The sequence below is a fragment of the Pelodiscus sinensis genome, chromosome 1, assembly GCF_049634645.1.
Source record: "Pelodiscus sinensis isolate JC-2024 chromosome 1, ASM4963464v1, whole genome shotgun sequence".
Classification (NCBI taxonomy): Eukaryota; Metazoa; Chordata; order Testudines; family Trionychidae; genus Pelodiscus; species Pelodiscus sinensis.
In genome coordinates this window covers 3,139,085-3,159,500 of record NC_134711.1, presented here as the reverse complement: position 1 = coordinate 3,159,500, position 20,416 = coordinate 3,139,085, and the positions used below count along the sequence as shown (strand labels likewise).

Below are 20,416 nucleotides of genomic sequence, written 5' to 3'. Positions count from 1 at the left end.
AGGCATGGATGCTGCACGCAGGGCTAGGTGGGAGGGGGGGCTCTGCCTGGCCCCCCAGCAGCAGAGAGACACGCCCTGAGGCCCTTGCACGGTGCATCACCCCGCAAGCAGCGATGACACAGCATCATCCCTGGCCAGCAAAGAAAAACTACAAATCCCAGCAGGCTTTGCGCTGGCCCCCTCGGCCCCCGCCCGCTCTGACGCAGCAGTGTGGGCGGAGCGGTCCGCGAGTCGGAGGGGGATCAGCCCCCTCGGTGAGCAGGGGCTGCTGGGACTTGTAGTTCGGGGCAGGGCCATGGACGAGTCGCGCAGCGGCGGCTCCTGGCTGGGGGAGATCGGTGAGTCCTGCGGGGGGGCGAACTCTGCTCCGGGGGGGGGGGGTGATTTGGGGCAGGGGCTTGCCCCCCACCAGAATAGGGGTGCAATGGGGGGAGCGGGTCCTGCTCTCCAGGAGGGGGGCTGCCTGCAGCGGGGGGTGATTTGGGGCAGGGGTTTACCCCCCCACCAGAATAGGGGTGCAATGGGGGGAGCGGGTCCTGCTCTCCAGGAGGGGGGGCTGCCTGCAGTGGGGGGTGATTTGGGGCAGGGGTTTACCCCCCCACCAGAATAGGGGTGAAATGGGGGGAGCGGGTCCTGCTCTCCAGGAGGGGGGGAGCCCTGCTCCTTGGGAAGTTGGGAGGGGCTTTTGGGGTCCAGGAGCTGCTCCCTAGAGAGGCCCATGGCTGATGGGGAAAGAATTTGAAGACTCCCCCCAGTGGTCCTGGGGGGCCTCCTGTCCCCATGAGCACAGGGCCACTTGGAGCAGAATAAAGACAATTTCACGCCCAGGTGCCTTTCCCAAGCCGCCAAGGGCGTGCACCTGCTGCGGGCGGCGGTGGCAGGGCGTCGTGGGACAGGTGCCGCGACCGGCAGGGACTCCGCTGTGCCAGCTGCAGCCGCTGCCAGGCGGTGAGAGCGGCCGGGTGGCACGGTCCCGTGTGTCCCTGGTGCTCCCACGGAGCGTCCAGGCGACCGCGTGCCGGGCTAGGAGCGGGGCGGTCCGATCTGTGCCCCACAGACCCTCGCCTTGAATCCTAGGCGGCACCTTTGCCTTCTCTGCCCCCTTCCTCGCCTCTGGGGCCGTGCCACTTGCTAGCAAACCGCCCGCCCTCCCCTCTCGCGCACAGTGCAGTAAACCAAGAGCGCAAGGAACGCAGCGCAGACGTGTGCCGCGAAGACCCCGGTACCACAAGGGAGGAGCAGCAATGCCCCCCAGGGGGTAAATGCATCGTGTGATTCCACTGTCACGTGTCGGCTGCGTCCCACGTAGCAGGGGCGCTTCAGTCCACTAGCAGGTGCAGCTGGAAATTTCCCGGAAGGGCGCCGTGCTGCGGAGGACGTGGGCACCTCCCCAGGCCACATGCAAACACGCAACCTCCCTGCTCGCACAGATGGGGTGTGCCAGCTCACGCTGTCTGGCGCGTGCCATTTGATGGCCTGCAGAGGTGCCATGGAAAGTTGTGGGTGGCCCCCCTCCCTGAAAAAGTCGGCGTGCCCCAAAAGGCGTTGATTAATCCCCCCTGCGAGACAGGGTTGCCACCTCTCCGTAAATCTCTTCTCCATGCCTGGCCCCAAGGAGCGGTTGCTTCTCAGAGATATATGGGCATTCCCGCATGGGGCCTATAGCACGTGGCTGCCCATTCTTTGTTGCTGCCCTGCGAGCCGCCTTTATGCCCCTGCAGGGTTCCCTTCTGCCTTTACCAGCACGAATCTGCGCAGGGGCCAGGTGGGATGATGTCTGAAGATGAGCAAGAATTGCACGAACGTACAGCAGCGCGGACTGAAAACACCATTCCAGTTCATGCCCCTAGCTGCTTTCTCAAGTATTCGGGGCATATCGCCCATGTGCAACAGAGGCAGAATGTGACCTCTTAGGCTATGTCTAGACTGCAGGCTTCTTTCGAAAGAGGCTCTTTCGAAAGATCGCGTCTAGACTGCAGGCGGATCTTTCGATAGAGAAATCTGCTTTTTCGAAAGAGAGCACCCAGCGAGTCTGGATGCTCTCTTTCGAAGACGGCCTCTTTACATTGTAGAACGCCTTCTTTCGAAAGAGGAACTTTCGAAAGAAGGCGTTCTTCCTCGTGAAATGAGGTTTACCGCCATCGAAAGAAAAGCCGCGTTCTTTCGAAATAATTTCGAAAGAACGCGGCTTGAGTCTGGACGCAGGGGAAGTTTTTTTGGGAAAAGGCTACTTTTCCCGAAAAAACCCCTGAGTCTGGACACGGCCTTACAGGGCAGCACTTCTAAACTGAAAATGGGCTTTTTGGCACGCGCTACCAACTCTGGGGGGAAATCACATGGAGCCAGAACGGCCTTTTTGTTTCGTACAGCAACTGTTTCCACAATAGGACAGGGATTTAACTGGTGCTGAATGAGCGAATTTGTTGAACCACGGAAGGTTAATGTTTAGTGGCATCACCAATACAGGCAGTCGGTTACGTACAAGATACGTACAAGATAGGGACTGTAGGTTTGTTCTTAAGTTGAATCTGTATGTAAGTCGGAACTGGCGTCAGCCGCTGCTGAAACTGATCAGTTTCAACAGCTGCTGAATCTGGACGCCAGTTCTGACTTACATACGGATTCAACCTAAGAAACCCAGGCGTCCCCAAGTCAGCTGCTGCTGAAACTGATCAGTGGCTGATTCCAGGAAGCCCGGGGCAGAGCAACTCTGCCTCGGGCTTCCTGTAGTCAGCCCCTGGTCAGTTTCAGCAGCGGCTGACTTGGGGACGCCTGGGGCAGAGCAGCTGGGGTGCTGCTGGGTTGGTACAGTAGCGCCGAGGAGCGGCGCTGCGGGACCAACCCGGCAGCGCCCCAGCTGCTCTACCCCAGGCGTAGGCAAGAAAAGCCTGGTCTGCTGCGGGAGGAGGGGGGGGCACTAGCTGCCCCCCCCCCCAGCAGACCAGGAAGACGCGGGTGGCGGGACCGCCTGCGTCCTCCACGGCTTTGCTCCGTCTCCCTGGTCTGCTGACCAGGGAGACGGGGAGCAAAGCCTTGGAGCACGCCCGCAGCGGGACAGCCCAGGCGCGCCCGGGCTGTCCCACTGTGGGCGTGCTCCGTGGCTTTGCTCCGCGTCTCTCTGGTCTGCTGGGGGAGGCTCCCCCCCCCCAGCAGACCAGGGAGACGTGGAGCAGCTTTTCTCGCCCCGGAGGACGGGGGCAGTGGGACTGCAGCGCATCTGGGCGTCCCGCCGCTCCAGTCCTCCGGGGTGAGAAAAGCCCCGTTCGTAACTGCGGATCCGACATAAGTCGGATCCACGTAACTCGGGGACTGCCTGTACTTCCACTGCTTGCTGGGCTCTCAGAAGACACTTAGGGTGCCGCTTTTGTGCAAAATCTTGCCACCTGTCTACACTGGCTGCGAGTATTTGCGCAAGAACACTGACGTTTTACCGTACAAAATCAGTGGTTCTTGCGCAAATTCTCTGACGCTCCCGCTCAGGGATAAGCCCTCTTGCGCAAGTGTTCTTGCGCAAGAGGGCCAGTGTGGACAACCAAGTTAATTTCTTGCGCAAGAAAGCCCGATGGTTAAAATGGCCATCGGAGCTTTCTTGCGCAAGAGCGCATCTACACTGGCACGGATGCTTTTACGCAAAAGCAAATCTTTTGTGCAAAGGCACATGCCAGTATAGACGCTGTCTTGCGCAAATACTTGTAATGGAAAAACGTTTCCATTAAAAGTATTTGCGCAAAATCATGCCAGTCTAGATGCAGCGTTAGGGGTAAATTAGAGCTAAAAAACAGCCCAGAACACCGAGAGCCAGGACTAGTGGAAATAAACAAACTTTATGGGACCGTGGGAAACTTGGCCACGCCCATGATGGGATTGGTCCTGCCTTGGGCGGGGGGGTGGACTTGATTATCTTTTCCAGCTCTATGGTTCTATGATTCATGATAAGCGGGCATCCGGACTGGCATCCCCCCGCCCCCAGGCCTTTTGCCGGCCCAGAAAATGTCAACCTGGAACGCTGCCAACTCAACCCTTTCACCCATGGATTGCGACACGTTTGTTACCGAGCAAGTTTGTCAACTGCAACTAGTTTGTCAACCCCCTGTATTCTAGCTGTAAGGCACATTGGCCTGGGAGCACTGAGCCATGTCCCCAATAGCAGAGGTGGGACGAGAACCCCAAATTCCTCACGTCCTACTCAAGCCACTTCTCCCAACAAGGCTCCTTATCGCCAGCCCGCAGACTCAGTCGCGGTCTCTCCTGTCTCCCCAGGCTTCTGGGCCGATAGGACGCCCGTTCACGAAGCGGCCCGGCGGGGGGAGCTCCTCCAGTTGCAGCAGCTGATCGCGAACGGCGCCTGCGTGAACCTGCTCACCTACGACGCGATCACCCCCTTGCACGAGGCCAGCCTGCGAGGCCAGACGCAGTGCGTGGAGCTCTTGCTCTCTGCAGGGGCCCAGGTGTGTGATCCATTTGGGTGCAAACCGCCCCCGCCCCCAGGCCTTTTCCGCGAGGGATGGAGTCTGCGTCACATATGGTGTGTTCTTTAGGTTATACAGGTTGAACCTCCCAAATCCGGGACTCTCTGGTCCGGCACCATCTGTGGTTCGGCAGCGCCCCGGATGTTGCTTGACCAAAGGGCCCCGGAGATGGCAGTGGGAGACAACGTGGGGGGCTGGGAAACTCAGGCCAGATCGGCAGCAGCTGGGGAGCCCCTAACCTGGCCAGGGAACCCCCAATGACAACGGGGCCAGGCGTAGCTGGGGAGCCCCCTCCCCGGTAGGGTCAGCTGGGCCAGGTGGCTGAAGAGTCCTGGCTCCAGTTGAGGAACCCCCAGCTGTAGAGGGGCTGCCGGCGGTGGGAGGCCCAGCCCGGGAAGCCCAAGGAATTGCCGGCCGCAGTGGGGTCGGCCCTAGCAGAGGGGCAGGAAACCTCGGGGAACACCCTGAAACCTGGGGAACACCCTGAGGCAGCGGGGCTGCAGTGGCCAGGAAGCCCCGTTTGGGAGCCCCGGGGGACTCTGAGGCAGCCTGTGGGCAGCAGGGAGCCCCTGCGGGGCCGGCATTAGAGTGGGCAGGGCAAAGCAGGCAGCAGGGACCTCCCCTGGTCTGGCAAACTCCCTGGTCCGGGACAGCTCAGTTCCCGAAGTTGCCGGACCAGGGAGGTCCAACCTGTACTAGAGGATTTACCCCGCGTTGCTCAGGTCCTTAACTCACATATGGGACTGGAGGGGGGTGGGTACACCCCCAGCCAGCCCCTTTCACTGTATGGTTTTCTGTGTCCCTGTATGTGGGGCGGGACAGCACCCACACACACAATCAACCCCTGACCTCGCTTTAAGTTAGGATCAGAGGAAGCTGCCTCCCGAATTCGGTGGTGCTGGCTCTTCCCGTTTAGGTCAGGAATTCTTGCACAAACAGACGGACGGACAGACGGACTTGCTGGCTCTCCCGCTCACCCACAGCCCGGCTCTCCAATATACAGTCGCTCACGCGCTTTCATAGAACGCGGGTTTTCTAGGACCGTGGTCGGCGTGTTCCGTAAGGGTTGCAGCATTTCTACCAATCGCATTCAGGGAGTTACATCCTGCCCCTGAAAGCAGGGATGTCAAATCCCGTTTCATCGATTCACTAGTTAACCGATGACGTGGGATCCCAGACCGGGGAGCGGTGCTCTTGCCCGACTATAGAGCAGCCCTCAGCCCAACGATTGGCCAGCTCCAAGCTCCTGGCGGGACTGCCGGTTCTCCTGGCCCCGAAAGTGGCCGCCAGCTCATACCCTGGCCTGGTTCTTGTAGACTCCCCAGAGAGTCTTGGCATTTTACAGACTCTCATGAGAACATAAGAATGGTCAGACCAAAGGTCCACCTAGCCCAGTACCCTGTCTGCCAACAGTGGCCAGTGCCAGATGCCCCAGAGGGAGTGAACTGAACAGGGAATAATCAAGCCATCTCTCTCCTGCCATCCATCTCCACCCTCTGACAAACAGAGGCTAGGGACCCCATTCCTCACCCATCCTGGCTAATAGCCATTGATGGACTTAACCGCCATGAATCTATCTAGTTCTCTTTTAAACCCTGTTATAGTCCTACCCTTCACAACCTCCTCAGGCAAGGAGTTCCACAGATTGACTATGCGCTGTGTCAAGAACTTCCTTTTATTTGTTTTAAACCTGCTGCCCATTAGTTTCACTTGGTGACCCCTAGTTCTTATATTATGGGAACAAGTAAATAATGTTTCCTTATTCACTTTCTCCACACCACTCATGATTTTATAGACCTCTATCATATCCCCCCTTAGTCTCCTCTTTTCCAAGCTGAAAAGTCCCAGTCTCTTTAACCTCTCCTCATATGGGACCAGTTCCAAACCCCTAATCATTTTAGTTGCCCTTCTCTGAGCCTTTTCTAATGCCAGTATATCTTTTGTGAGATGAGGCAACCACGTCTGTATGCAGTATTCAAGATGTGGGTGTACCATGGATTTATATAAGGGCAATAAGATATTCTCCATCTTATTCTCTATCCCTTTTTTAATGATGCCTAACATCCTGTTTGCTTTTTTGACTGCCGCTGCACACTGCGTGGACGTCTTCAGAGACCTATCCATGATGACTCCAAGATCTCTTTCCTGATTAGTTGTAGCTAAATGAGCCCCCACTCTCCTGAAGTTTAATGTGGATAAGTGTAAAGTAATGCACATTGGAAAAAATAAACCCAACTCTACATATAATATGATGGGGGCTAATTTGGCTATGATAAATCAGGAAAGAGATCTTCGAGTTATCATGGATAGTTCTCTGAAAACGTCCACACAGTGTGCTGCAGCAGTCAAAAAGGCAAATAGGATGTTAGGAATTATTAAGAAAGGGATAGAAAATAAGACCCAGAATATCTTACTGCCTCTGTATAAAACTATGGCACACCCACATCTTGAATACTGTGTACAGATGTGGTTTCCTCACCTCAAAAAAGATATTTTGGCCTTGGAAAAGATTCAGAAAAGAGCAACTAAAATGATTAGGGGTTTGGAACAGGTCCCATATGAAGAGAGGCTAAAGCAACTGGGACTTTTCAGTTTGGAAAAGAGGAGACTGAGGGGGGATATGATCGAGGTCTATAAAATCATGAGTGGTGTGGAGAGGGTGAATAAAGGAAAGTTATTCATCAGTTCCCATAATATAAAGACTAGAGGACACCAAATGAAATTAATGGGTAGCAGGTTTAAAACTAATAAAAGAAAGTTCTTCTTCACACAGCGCATAGTCAACCTGTGGAACTCCTTGCCAGAGGAGGCTGTGAAGGCTAGGACTAGAACAGAGTTTAAAGAGAAGCTAGATAAATTCATGGAGGTTAGGTCCATAAAAGGCTATTAGCTAGGGGGCAGAAATGGTGTCCCTGGCCTCTGTCAGAGGCTGGAGAGGGATGGCATGAGACAAATCCCTTGATCATTGTCTTCAGTCCACCCTCTCTGGGGTACCTGGTGCTGGCCACTGTCGGCAGACAGGCTACTGGGCTAGATGGACCTTTGGTCTGACCCAGTATGGCCGTTCTTATGTTCTTATTTTCTTACCTTTCTGTGTCTTCAGCCGAGCTATCAAAGCTGCCTCGGGAGTGGCAGGAAAAGGAACTGGGGTGGATTCTCTGGCGGGTTTTATCTTTTACAGCCATGTTCTTTCCAATACTTCCCGAAGCTCTCTTCCAGGGACTGAAGGCCTGGTGAACCGTAGTGCGCCGGGGCCGTCCTCACGCGAGGCCGGCGGCAGCGTGGCTGGTCAGCGCGAGCGCGGGGAGTGATGAGGGCCTGTCAATAGCATGCAGCCGCCCCTTAGGCAATACTGTCTTTCTGCCTCCGAGGTGGATGCCAGGAACATCGACGGCAGCACTCCCCTGTGCGATGCATGCGCCTCGGGCAGCGTCGAGTGTGTGAAAGTGCTCCTGTCCCACGGGGCGAAGGTGAATCCTCCGCTCTACACGGCGTCCCCTCTCCACGAAGCCTGCATGAACGGTGAGCCTGGGCGAGCCGGTAGGTCGATGACTCGGGCGCCCATGCCCAAGGCAGCTTCAATGAGCCAGAAAGGCCCACTAGGCCCGGTCTACGCAAGGGAGTGATTTCGAAATTCCCCCCCCCCCCCGATTTCAAAAGAAGAAGCGGTGCGTCCACACTCCAGAGCCCGTTATTTCGAAATCGGGACTCTGGCGTTCCTCGGGGAATAATGCGCATTCCGAAATCGTGATTTCGAAAGAGCCGCCGTGTGGACGCGCCGGTGCCGCTATTCGGAATAACGATTCCCCAGAGTCATTCGAAGTAATGACGCCGCAGTGCTTCCTGGGGCTCTAAGTCGAGGTAGCGTGTCTACGCTAATGAAGCCTTCCTCAGACTCATTTCGAGGCTTCCCTGGAGTGGGGACGCACTAGTTCGATTTTGTTATTTTGGGAGTTATTATTTCGAATGTCGTTATTTTGAAAGAGTTAAGAACATAAGAAGGGCCAGACGGGGTCAGACCAAAGATCCATCCAGCCCAGTTCCCTGTCTGCCGACAGTGGCCAATGCCAGATTCCCCAGAGGGAGGGATCACAACAGGGAATCCTCACATGAGCCCTCTCCTGTCATCCATTTCCAGACAAACAGAGGCTAGGGACACCATTCCTACCCATCCTGGCTAATAGCCATTGATGGACCTAACCTCCATGAATCTAGCTCTTTTTTGAACCCTGTTAAAGTCCTAACCTTCACCACATCCTCTGGCAAGGAGTTCCACAGGTTGACTGTGTGCCGTTTGAAGAAAAACTTCCTTTGGTTTGTTTTGAACCTGCTGCCTATTCATTTCATTTGGTGACCCCTAGTTCTTATATTGTGGGAAACTGACCAGCAGCGGCTGAATCAGGACGCCTGGGGCAGAGCAGCTGGGGTGCTGCCCGGTTGGTCCAGTAGTGCCCAGAGCGGCGCTGCGGGACCAACCGGCAGCGCCCCAGCTGCTCTGCCCCAGGGTCCACAACACAAAAGCCTGGTCTGCTGGGGGGGGGGGTACACTAGCTGCGCCCCCCTCCCCCCCCAAGCAGACCAGGGACATGGGGAGCAAAGCCGCAGCGGCAGCGGGGTGCCTCGCCTCTGAGGCTTTGCTCTGGCGCGGGACCCGCTTTGCTCCCGGTGCCCCTGATCTGCTGGAGACGGTCCCCAGCAGACCAGGGGCACCGGGAGCAGCTTTTCTCGCTCCGGAGTTGGAGGTGGCTGACTGCTGCCTGTGAGCTCCGGGGCGAGAAAGCCCCGTTCGTAAGTGCGGATCCGACGTAAGTCGGATCCGCGTAAGTCGGGGACTGCCTGTACAGGCAGCCCCCGACTAGCAACGCGATCAGTTCCCGGGGAAACATTGCAAGTGGGGGGTGTTGTAACCCGAACCCGCATGTACGATAAGTCCCGTGCGCCGTCGTAAATATGGGCCGAGGATGTAACTTGGGGGTTTTCGGCCCTTTCCGCGCTTACAAAAATGCTCGGAAGTTTGGGGGGGAGCGGGGGTCGCAACTTGGGCTGTCGTAAGGCAGGGGTTTCCTGTAAATACGTTTTCCTTATTTACTTTGTCCATGCCCGTCATAATTTCATAGACCTCTATTCTATCCCCGCTTAGTCTCCTCTTTTCGAAGCTGAAAAGTCCAGTCGTTTCCTAGTGTGGACCTACCCTAAGATTCTGTTGCTCATCAGACTATCACCGTGGAAAGTATCCCCGGCCTTCTCAGCAGCTGTGCTATTAAGACCCATTGTGTTCCCGCCGAGGTCAGAATGAAAAGCTCTGCCGGACCGGGCAAATGAAGTAATTGTGCATAAGGCTCTTGGACACCAGGGCCGTGTCCACACTCAGGGGTTCTTTCGAAAAAAGTACCCTTTTTTCGAAAGAACTTCCCCTGCATCCAGACTCAAGCCGCGTTCTTTCGAAATTATTTCGAAAGAACGCGGCTTTTCTTTCGATGGCGGTAAACCTCGTTTCACGAGGAAGAACGCCTTCTTTCGAAAGTTCCTCTTTCGAAGGAAGGCGTTCTTCAATGTAAAGAGGCCGTCTTCGAAAGAGAGCATCCAGACTCGCTGGGTGCTCTCTTTCGAAAAAGCGGATTTCCTCTATCGAAAGATCCGCCTGCAGTCTAGACACGATCTTTCGAAAGAGGCTCTTTCGAAAGATGCTTTCGAAAGAGCCTCTTTCGAAAGAAGCCTGCAGTCTAGACACAGCCCATGTGATGAACACAGCAGAAAATCCTAGCTAGGTACAGCCACTTCTATTAACTGTTCATGTAGCCCGGGCGGAGGCCATACATGAGACCAGGGGTGAAAGTAACGTCAGTTTCTTACAGGTACTGCCCTCTCACAACCCGCCCCACTTGGTGGGGGAGGGAGGGCTCAGCACAGAAGTGGGGGGGAGGGGGGTGAGTGGACGTACAGCAGGACCTGTAAGAAATGGAAGTGTGGGGTGGAGTGCGGGGCAAGGGCTCCGAGCAGAAGGTTCAGGTCGGGGGGAGGGGTATGAGGAGGGGGCTTAGGGCAGAGGGTTCGGGTGGGAGGGTGTGAGGAGGGGGCTCAGGCATGGGGTAGGGGGGGTAAGTACAACAGGAGTTAGGGTTGGGGACGGCGATGTAGGAATCACGGTTGGTGTGTATGAGGGACTCTGAGGAGGGGACTCAGGGCAGGGGGTGTGAGCATGGGGGGGTGCAGGAGTCAAGATTGAGGAGTATGAGGAGGAGGGTCTGGACAGAAGACTGAGTGGGGGGGGCAAGGGCGACATTTCGGGGGGGGGGGGGCTGCAGCCGCACATACCCTGGTGGCAGAGAGTTATTTCCTTTTTGCTGACTAAGGAGCCAGACCAATTGCAGGGCCCTGTGTCCTTCCTCTGCTCTTCTCTGGGCAAATGCAGCCGCAGCGCCTCCCTCCTCCCCCCTGAAAAGGTGGTGGGAGGGGAGGGGGGCACCAGACTGGGGAAGACCCACAAGGCCCTCCCTCCCCCCCGTCAGCTCCTTTAACCAGCCAGGCAGTCTGCAGGAAGCCCAGGGAGTCAGGCTGGGAGTGCCCTGCTCAGCCCCCTACAGTTAAATGCCCCAGGCAGCCAGTTTCTTGGGCCCACCCCATAGCCCCTCCACATTCCCATCAAAATGTGGGTTGAGGGAAGGTTGATCTGGAGTAGACGCTGGAGTGGAACGCAAGACCAGTGATCAGTTCCCAGTTCTGGCACCGACTCCCTATGGTGGCCTTGGTCACGTCTCTTAGGCTATGTCTAGACTGCAGGCTTCTTTCGAAAGAGGCTCTTTCGAAAGCATCTTTCGAAAGAGCCTCTTTCGAAAGATCGCGTCTAGACTGCAGGCGGATCTTTCGAAAGAGAAATCCGCTTTTTCGAAAGAGAGCACCCAGCGAGTCTGGATGCTCTCTTTCGAAGACGGCCTCTTTACATTGAAGAACGCCTTCTTTCGAAAGAGGAGCTTTCGAAAGAAGGTGTTCTTCCTCGTGAAATGAGGTTTACCGCCATCGAAAGAAAAGCCGCGTTCTTTCGAAATAATTTCGAAAGAACGCGGCTTGAGTCTGGACGCAGGGGAAGTTTTTTCGGGAAAAGGCTACTTTTCCCGAAAAAACCCCTGAGTCTGGACACGGCCCTAGTTCCTCTGTGCCTCGCTTTCCCCTCTGTACAGTGGGTGTGATAATACTGCCCTTGGCCTGTCCTGCGAGATGGTATGATGTCGCCCACTGTGAGGTCGGGGAAAGCTGTCGGCTTCTTAGTGCTTTTGCGACCCTGACTGGGACTCAAAGAGATAAAGTTCGGTTCTTATTTTTCCAAATTCTTGCCGTGAGCCATCTTAGCCTGGTTAGGAGATTCAGTTCCTCCACCTTGGACCATGTTTTGACATGGTTTAGTCCAGTTTATCTTCAGGGTTCAGAAAAGGGCAACAAAAATGATTAGAGATTTGGAATGGCTGCTATATGAAGAGAGGTTAAAAAGACCGGGAGTTATCAGGTAGAAAAGAGGAGACTAAGGCGGGGATGTGATAGAGATCTATGAAATCATGAGTGGTGTGGAGAAAGTGAATAAGGAAAATGTATTTACTTGTTCCCATAACATTAGAACGAGGAACTTCAGGGGGTAGCCGAGTTAGTCTGTTGCAGAAAAAAACAGCAAGCAAATGATCTGGTAGACTTCATAGACTAACATAGAATCATAGAATAATAGGACTGGAAGGGACCTCAAGAGGTCATCGAGTCCAGCCCCCCGCCCTCAAGGCAGGACCAAGCTCCGTCTACACCATCCCTGACAGATGTCTATCTAACCTGTTCTTAAATATCTCCAGAGAGGGAGATTCCACCACCTCCCTTGGCAATTTATTCCAATATTTGACCACCCTGACAGTTAGGAATTTTTTCCTAATGTCCAATCTAAACCTCCCCTGCTGCACTTTAAGCCCATTACTCCTTGTCCTGTTCTCAGAAACCAAGAGGAACATGAATGAGCTTTCGTGGGCACAGCCCACTTCTTCAGATGACCGGAGTTGTGACTAGGGGGATAAGAAAACTCAAAATAAATAAGAAAAGGGAAGGGGCGGGAGGGATCACCAAATGAAATTAATAGGTGGCAAGTTTAAAACAAACAAACGGAAGTTTTTCTTCATGCAGCACACAACCTGTGGAACTCCTTGCCAGGGGATGTTGTGAAGACCAGGATGTTAACAGAAAAGAGCTAGATAAATCCATGAAGGACAGGTCAATCAATAGCTATTAGCCAATTTGGGTAGGGGTGGTTTCCCTGGCCTTTGTTTATCAGAAATTGGGAATGAGTGACAGGAGAGGGGTCACTTGATGATTCTCTGTTCTGTTCACTCTCTCTGGGGCAGCTGGTGCTGGCCACTGTCGGCAGACAGGACACTGGGCTAGATGGGCCTTTGGTCCGACCCAGTCTGCCCATTCTTATGTTCTTGTGTCCGCCTCTTCTTGTGGACAGCCATGCGATAGCCCAAGAGGGGCAATATCACACCCAAGTCTTTGTCCTTTGCACGGAAGGTCCCACATGTTAAATATGACACGCCCAGGGCAGGTCTGCACAGCACGGGCTAGCCAACCTAGCGTGGGTAACTGTATCAGCACAACGCTGGCTTCAGCGTCGGTGGTACAGCCCTAGATACGTACCTGGCTCACAATATCTCTCTGAAGGCTGCATGGTGGTGTCTTCCGTGCTGGTTCCTGTGCGAGCTGCATTCAGGCTAGCGCAGGCTGGCTGGTCTGGCCTTGTTGGTCTAGGGCATAGGTTCCCAAACTGGGGGGGTTGTGAAGCAATTCCGTGTGTGTGTGTGTGTGTGTGTGTGTGTGTGTGTGTGTGTGTGTGTGTGAGATCCAGTCCCCTTTCGTCTCCCCCCCCATTAATCTCCTCCCCTAAGAAAGAGTCCGGTCTGTGCAGCTTGGGCTGGCTGGGGCAGGTGGAGGATGGAGCATCCCGGGCAAACTTCAAAATGGCTGCCTTAAAAAGGTAATGTCTGCTTTTAAAAGGGCAGCTTTTTTTTTTTTCACAACAAATTTTGCAGCTTTTTTGGGGGTGCGGGGATGAGGGTGTCTCAAAAATCAAAAAGGGGGCCTGATGCCAAAAAGTTTGGGAACCACTGATCTCAAGGGTCTGAGTCTTGCTTAGAGTGCAGGAGGTCCTGAGTTCAAATCCTGGATGAGTCTGCATCTTTAGCACCTAGCAGCGCCAGGGCGGGTAGCTAGACCGAAGATTTTCTGCTTTGGGCAGGGGGTTGGGCTCCGTGGCCTCCTGAGGTCCCTGCCAGCCCTCGGATTCCATGGTCTGTTGCTTCTGCAACGTAGGACTATTCTGATACAAAGCGTGGGAAAAACTACCCCGTGTCCCACTCACTGGCTCTCGTCCCGCAGGGAGTTCGGAGTGCGTGCGGCTTTTGATAGAGGTCGGGGCCAAACTGGAGGCCCACGACTGCCACTTCGGAACCCCTCTGCACGTGGCCTGTGCCCGGGAGCATGTGGATTGCGTCAAGTTACTGCTCAATGCAGGTACGGCCCAGCCGAGCGGTTTGTGTCAGGGCGCGCGGTAGGAATATAGAAGGGTCGTCGATTCGTAGACTACCCAGTAAGTCTAGGCTTATTGGGTAGTCAAGTCAACTACTCTCTCCCCTCCCCTTCGCTGCCTCGGTATCAGAGGCAGCAAGGGAGGGGGGAAGCAAGAGCCAGTGTGGAGGGGGAGCCAGCTTAAAAGCCGGTTCCCGCCAGCACTGTCTCTGTGGTGTGGAGGGGGCAGGGGTCTGGGACAGCAGCATGGGGGCTGGGAAGGCTGCTGTGAAGTAGCCTCTAAGCTAAGACCCCCCCCCCACAGACAGGGGCTGCTGCCACCCCACACTGCTGCCTCTGTATCAGAGGCAGCAGTGCAGAGCAGCAGGGTGGTCCTCAGGAGAGGGGCCGGGAACGCTCTGGCTGCTGGCTCCGCCCCCAGGGCCTATCGAATAGTCGCGTAACTGCTAAAATGTGATGTGGTTACATGACGATTCAACTACACACCATCTAACAACCCTAGTATTCACCCGTCAGCTCGATGGAACAGCTAGCAGGAAGAGGTGGGACGGAGAACAGCCTTCTGGCTTGGGTTTATCTGTTCACATTTTTTCAGCAGAAATGAGAATGAACACGATTTGGTCCGTGGTTGGTGGGCGCTGAAGGGTGTCCGGCTCTCCAGACCCTTCAATCCCAGCAGAACTAGATGTTTCTGTTAAAAATGAAATCGTTAACAGTGTGACATCACAAATGGGCTTACATTGCAGCAGGGGAGGTTTAGGTGGGACATTAGGAAAAGCTTCCTAGATGTCAGGGTGGTTAAACACTGGAATAAATTACCTAGGGAGGTTATGGAAGCTCCATCTCTGGAGATATTTAAGAGCAGGTTGCACAGACACCTGTCAGGGATGATCTAGATAGCGCAGGGGACTGGACTCAATGTCTCTTGAGGTTCTTTCCAGTTCTCCTGTTCTGTGAGTGTATGAGGGTATGTCTACACTAGCCCCCTAGTTCGAATTAGGGAGGCTAATGGAGGCATTTGAAGTTGCGAATGAAGCCCGGGATTTAAATATCCCGGGCTTCATTTGCATCTTCCCATCCGGGCGCCGTTTTTAAATCCCCTTAGTCCGAAGTAACTGCCCACGGCTACACACGGCAGTCAAACGTTAACTCGAACTAAGGACTTAGTTTGAATGAACTGTTACTCCTCTTTGAATGAGATGTAACCGTTAACTCGAACTAAGGACTTAGTTTGAATGAACTGTTACTCCTCGTTGAATGAGATGTAACCGTTAACTCGAACTAAGGACTTAGTTTGAATGAACTGTTACTCTTCTTTGAATGAGATGTAACAGTTAACTCGAACTAAGGACTTAGTTTGAATGAACTGTTACTCCTCTTTGAATGAGATGTAACCGTTAACTCGAACTAAGGACTTAGTTTGAATGAACTGTTACTCCTCTTTGAATGAGATGTAACCGTTAACTCGAACTAAGGACTCAGTTTGAATGAACTGTTACTCCTCGTTGAATGAGATGTAACAGTTAACTCGAACTAAGGACTTAGTTTGAATGAACTGCTACTCCTCTTTGAATGAGATGTAACAGTTAACTCGAACTAAGGACTTAGTTTGAATGAACTGCTACTCCTCTTTGAATGAGATGTAACCGTTAACTCGAACTAAGGACTTAGTTTGAATTAACTGCTACTCCTCTTTGAATGAGATGTAACAGTTAACTCGAACTAAGGACTTAGTTTGAGTTAACGTTTGACTGCCGCGTGTAGTTAGTTCGGACTAAGGGGATTTAAAAATGGCGCCCGGACGAGAAGATGCAAGTAAAGCCTGGGATATTTAAATCCCGGGCTTCATTTGCAACTTCGAATGCCTACATTAGCCTCCCTAGTTCGAACTAGGGGGCTAGTGTAGACATACCCTGAGAGATGATGTAGCCAGAGCAAAGCTAGCTGCATTGGGCTTTACTGCTGTCGTTTTGTTTATGCTCCCAGGGGCAAATGTGAATGCAGCCAAACTCCATGAGACGGCCCTTCACCACGCAGCCAAGGTGAAAAATGTGGATCTGGTAGAGATGCTGATTGAATTTGGAGGAAACGTTTATGCCCGGGACAACCGGGGGAAGAAACCGTCCGACTACACATGTGAGACGAGCCCGACGGCCAAATGCCTGCAGTACTATGAAAGTAAGTGAGGCGAAGTCCCTTCTCCCACCGCTGTGCTAGAACTTGTTTCTGCTTCAGCAGGCTGGTCATCATCACGGGCCTTCCTGGCCTTAAACTCGATGCGTCTTAGGGCTGCCATTTTCTCCCCATCGCATCATCTCCTTGTTCCTCGTGGAATTGGACACGGAGCAGAAAAGGGCAACCGAAATGATCGGGGTGTTAAAAAGACGGGGACTGTTTAGCTGGGAAACGAGACGACTAAGGGAGATGTGACAGAGGTCTATAAAATCACGACTAGCGTGGAGAAGGTAAATAAGGAAGTGTCGTGTACTCCGCACAACGCACGAACTAGGGGTCACCACATGAAATGAATAGGCAGCAGGTTTAAAGAAAAACCAAAAAGAAGTATTTCTTCACACAAGCATAGAATCATACGACTAGAAGAGGCCTTGGGAATTCATTCTAGTCCAGTCCCCTGCCCTCATGGCAGGGCTAAGTTTTATCTAGATCATTCCTCACAGGGGTTTGTCTAACCTGCCCTTAAATATCTCCAGTGATGGAGATTCCACAACCTCCCTGGGCAATTTATTCCAGTGTTTACCCACCCTGACAAGAAGTTTTTCCTAATGTCCAACCTAAACCTCCCTTGCTGCAATATAAGTCCATTGCTTCTTAGAATCATAGAATCATAGAACTGGAAGAGACCTCAGAAGGTCATCAAGTCCAGCCCCCTGCTCTAGGCAGGACCAATTCCAACTAAATCAACCTGGCCAGGGCTTTGTCAAGCCGAGACTTAAACACCTCTAGGGATGGAGACTCCACTACTTCCCTAGGGAACCCATTCCAGTGCTTCACCACCCTCCTAGTGAAATAGTTTTTCCTAATATCCAACCTGGACCTTTTCCTATCCTCAGAGGCCAAGGAGAACAATTTGTCTCCCTCCTCCTTGTAACACCCTTTTCGGTACTTGAAAACTGCTCTCATGTCCCCCCCAGTCTTCTCTTTTCCAAACTAAACAAATCCAGTTCCTTCAGTCTTCCCTCATAGCTCATGTTCTCTAGACCTTGCATCATTTTTGTTGCTCTTTTCTGGACCCTCTCCAATTTCTCCACATCTTCCTTGAAATGTGGCGCCCAGAACTGGACACAATACTCCAACTGAGGCCTAATCAGCGCAGAGTAGGGCAGAAGAATGACTTGTCGTGTCTTGCTCACAACACTCCCTTTTGCTTTTTTGTAACAGGGTCACACTGTTGGCTCATGTTTAGCTTGTGGTCCACTCTGACTCCTAGATCCCTTTCGGCAAGACTCCTTCCTAAACAGCCGCTTCCCATTCTGTGTGTGAGACAAGTCACGTATACCGCATCTACCGCTTCCCCCTATCCACAAAGCTTGTTACCCTGCCAAAGAAAGCTCTCGGGTTGGTTTGACGTGATTTGTTCGTGGCAAATCAAAGCTAACACTTAGGGTAGGGCTACGCTACGGGATAAGGTTGAATTACGATATGCAACTTCAGTTACATTAATTGCGTAGCTGAAATCAAAGGACCTTAACTCAGCTTTTGGTGCTGTCCATGCTGCAGGAAGTTGGGGGGAGCATGTTCTTCCTTCGACTTCCCTTACTCCTCGTAGAAGCAGGATTCCCGGCATCGACCGGAGCTCCCCTCCGTTCGAATTAGCATGTCTTCACTAGACCCGCTAATTCGAACCCCGGAAGATCGACAGCGGCAGATTTGATCTTCTCTGTAGTATAGCCATAGACTTACTTATCACCTTATTATTGTCGAGATGTTTGCAAATTGTTTGCTTAATTATTTGCTCCATTATCATTCCTGGGAGAGAAGTTGACCTGACTAGTCTTAATTCCCCAAGTTGTCCATATTTCTCTTTTTATAGATGGGCGTTGTATTTGCCCTTTTCCAGTCTTCTGGAATCTCTTCTATCTTCCATGAATTTCCAAAGGTAATAGCTAATGGCTGGTCCTCAGTCAGCTCCTTTGTGTTCTGGGATGCATTTCATCAGGCCCTGATGACCTGAAAACATCTGATTTGATTAGGCAATTTTTGTAATTGTGCTTTTCCTATTTTAGTCTCTGATCCTACCTCATTTTCACCGGCATTTACTACATTAGGCGTCCAATCAGCACCAACCTTCTTGGTGAAAACCGGAATGGAGTCATTAAAAGCACCTCTGCCATTTCCACATTTTCTCGTTATTCCGCCCCCCCCTTCCCCCCTACACACACACTCTGTGAGTAACGGGCCTGTCTTGTCCTTGGGCTTCTTCTTGCTTCTGACGTCTTTATGGAATGTTTTCTTGTCACCCTTTATGCCTCTAGCTAGTTTGATTTTGTGCTTTGTCCTTTCCAGTTGTGTTCCTATGTACTTGTGTGGTTTGCTTATGTTCATCCTTTGGGATTTGGCCTCGTTTCCACTTTTTGTAGGACTCTTTTTGGATTTTCAGATCACCAAAGATCTCCTGGTTAAGCCAAGTGGCCTCTTGCCCTACTGTCTATCTGTCCTGCACAGTGGGATAATTTGCTATTGAACATAAGAACGGCCATACTGGGTTAGACCAAAGGTCCATCTATCCCAGTATCCTGTCTGCGGGCAGTGGCCAACACCAGGTGCCCCAGAGAGGGTGGACCGAAGACAATGATCAAGCGATTTGTCTCCTGCCATCCCTCTCCAGCCTCTGACAAACAGAGGCCAGGGACACCATTTCTATCCCCTGGCTAATAGCCTTTTATGGACCTAACCTCCATGACATTCTCTAGCTTCTCTTTAGACTCTGTTAGAATCCTAGCCTTCACAGCCTCCTCTGGCAAGGAGTTCCACAGGTTGACTACACGCTGTGTGAAGAAGAACTTTCTTTTATTAGTTCTGCTAATTGGGCCCATAATAATGTCTCTTTGAAAAACTGCCAGTTCTCTTGACTTGCTTCCCAGGGGATCTTAGCTACCAACTCCCCGAGTTTGTTAACATCTGCCTTCCTGAAATCCATTGTCTTCATTTTGCTGTTCTCCCTCCTACCCTTCCTTAGAATCATGAACTCTACCATTCCATGATCGCTTTCACCCAAGCTGCCTTCCACTTTCAGATTCTCCACCCGTTCCTCCCTATTTGTCAACATCAAAGCTAGGACAGCGCTCCCCTTCTTTCCCCACGACACTTTCTCCACTTTCTGGAATAAAAAAAAAAGGTCTCCAATACATTCCAAGAACTTGTGGGATAATCGGTGACCTGCTTGTTGCTTTCTCAGCCAATGGAGGGGTAGTTGAAGTCCCCCATCACCGGCACATGCTGTGCTTTGGAGGATTTTGTTAGTTGTTTAAAAGAGCCTTGTTTTCCCGTGGGGTGCTCCATCCCGAGGCTCCGCCCCACACTCCACCCTCATGCCCCTCCCTCGCTCCGCCTTCTCTTGCCCCACCCCCTCCCTAAGTTCCCCACCCACTGGTCTCTGGACTCCACCCTCCTCCAGTCCCCTCCCTGAGCCGCCAAACAACCGTGGCTGGTAGGTGCCGAGCGGGGCTGGTTTTTCCCACGGAGTCCACGGACTCGATGCCCGTGGCCTGCAGAGTTCCGCGCCGGGCAGAATGAAGCGGCTCGTGCCGAGCTGACACAGTGACGCCACCGGTCTTTCGTATCGTTGCAGAAACGCCGCTGAGGCTGTCGCAGCTCTGCAGGGTTAGCCTGCGGAAAGCCGCCGGCCAGCACGGGCTGGCGAAGATTGCCAAGTTAAATATCCCTCGGCCATTGAGGAAATACCTCTCCTACCACTGACCGGAAGAAGGTGACGCCGAAGGACGATATCCTTAGACCCACCGGATGAAGTCCCTTGTCTCTCCCTCCCTTCCCATCAGAATCCCCTTTAATTTAAGTTAATTGGTGTAAATACTGTTTCTGTGGCAGCCTTCCCTCTCCCCCCCCGTGTCGATAAGGGGATGTTTAGATTACATGCCTCTGCCGACAGAGGCATGTAAAATAGGCTACCCGACATAGTCAATGAAGCGGGGATTTAAATATCCCCCGCTTCATTAAAATAAAAATGGCCACCGCACTGTGCCGGCTCAGCTGATCGTCGGCACAGCGCGGCAGTCAAGACGCGGATCGGTCGACAAGGGAAGCCTTTGTCGACCACTCCAGTAAACTGTGTTTCATGAGGCATAACGGAGCGGTCGACAAAGGCTTCCCTTGTCGACCGATCCGCGTCTTGACTGCCGCGCTGTGCCGACGATCAG

At 52.9% G+C, this 20,416-nt stretch overlaps 1 protein-coding gene across 1 annotated transcript; it reads left to right on the top strand.

Annotated features, from left to right (window-relative positions):
• The first annotated feature begins 230 nt into the window (after positions 1–230).
• On the top strand, positions 231–20,151 carry ASB13 (ankyrin repeat and SOCS box containing 13). Its single transcript, XM_075925083.1, has 6 exons — positions 231–338; positions 4,261–4,448; positions 7,841–7,991; positions 13,872–14,006; positions 16,008–16,199; positions 19,831–20,151. The coding sequence occupies exons 1-6, from the start codon at positions 296–298 to the stop codon at positions 19,956–19,958; spliced, it is 837 nt and encodes a 278-aa protein (XP_075781198.1). The 5' UTR covers positions 231–295; the 3' UTR covers positions 19,959–20,151.
• The last annotated feature ends 265 nt before the right edge of the window (positions 20,152–20,416 follow it).